The sequence below is a fragment of the Rhinolophus ferrumequinum genome, chromosome X, assembly GCF_004115265.2.
Source record: "Rhinolophus ferrumequinum isolate MPI-CBG mRhiFer1 chromosome X, mRhiFer1_v1.p, whole genome shotgun sequence".
NCBI classification, from domain to species: Eukaryota; Metazoa; Chordata; class Mammalia; order Chiroptera; family Rhinolophidae; genus Rhinolophus; species Rhinolophus ferrumequinum.
Genome location: NC_046284.1, coordinates 75408946 through 75410165, shown reverse-complemented (window position 1 = coordinate 75410165; position 1220 = coordinate 75408946). Strand labels below are relative to the sequence as shown.

At 44.8% G+C, this 1220-nt stretch overlaps 1 protein-coding gene across 1 annotated transcript; it reads right to left on the bottom strand.

Annotated features, from left to right (window-relative positions):
- Nucleotides 1-210: 210 nt before the first annotated feature.
- On the bottom strand, nt 211-969 carry LOC117023269 (60S ribosomal protein L6-like). The gene has a single exon (XM_033107771.1). It carries the CDS (start codon nt 967-969, stop codon nt 226-228), a length of 744 nt encoding a protein of 247 aa, XP_032963662.1. The 3' UTR covers nt 211-225.
- Nucleotides 970-1220: the final 251 nt, after the last annotated feature.

Sequence of the window (1220 nt, the reverse complement as noted above, 5' to 3'; positions counted from 1 at the left end):
CAATGGAATAGAATTGAGAACCCAGAAATAAAACCACATAAATATGGACAGATAATTTTTTTTTTAAACAGTTCAGGCATTTAATTAAGTTCTTCGTAATTAATGTAGAACACCAGTTTGTGAGGATAAACCCCATTTGTGAGAGGAAACACAGAGCGGAGGTAGCCCTGGAGCTGAGGAACAGCTTTGATTTTTGGCAGAATTTGTGAGTCCACGGCTTTCTGATCAATTTTGCGCTGCTCTGTAATTTCGTATTTCTCTCTCTGTGTTGAAGATCTCCCCCTCCTGGTGCCTGGGCTTACGCAGCTTCTTCTTCTTAAGGTAAGCATCAGTGAGATGTTTGGGGATTTTCACACCACTGATATCAATTTTGGTGGAGGTGGCGATGACAAATTTCTGGTGTGTTCTACGCAGAGGAACTCGATTGAGGGACAGAGGTCCAGTCACAAGTAGCAAGCCACTGCTCAGCTGCTTCAGGAAAACCACCCTCTTGCCTCTATGGCGCCCAGTGAGGATGATCAGAATGGTCCCGGGAGTGATGCTGGCCCGCAGTTTTCTCACGTGCTGAATGAAGGGTTTCTTGCCATGACTCAACAGCTTTTGAGGCACATCTTCAGTAGGATAGTATCTAGGCATTTTGCGAAGTTTAACCACTCGGGTGCCACCATTCTTGTCGCCACCAACTGGTTTTGTGACAGTAGCAAGAACCTTCTCCTTCTTTTTCTTTTCAATCCTGGATTTAGCTGCTGAGTACTTCCTCTTGTACATGGCCTTTCGGGAATACATAGCTGATCGGGAATACCTGCCGATTCCTCTGACCAGGACAGGGTTTCGGCTACAGTGCGGCTTCCCCTTCTTAGGCGTTTTGGCCTTGAGGTTAGCCTTCTTAACCTTGCCACCAGCATCAGCCTTCTTGGCTTCAGGTTTCCTCTCCTTTGTGTCCGGCTTCCCGGCTTTTTCACCTGCCATCTTGCAAGTTGGGAAAGAGGTGGACAGATAATTTTTGACAAAGAAGCTAAAAACATACAATAGAGGAAAGACAACCTCTTCCATAAATGGTGGTGGGAGAATTGGATCGCCACGTGCAAAAGAATGAAACTGTCACCATGTATCAAAATTAATTCAAAATGCATCAGAGACTTAAGCATAAGATCTGACACAATAAACTGCATAGAAGAAAACATAGGTACTAAACTTATGGACCTTGGGTTCAAAGAGCA

Coding starts and splice junctions, on each gene's coding strand:
- LOC117023269 (XM_033107771.1), bottom strand. CDS start 969: ATGGCAGGTGAAAAAGCCGGGAAGCCGGACACAAAGGAGAGGAAACCT.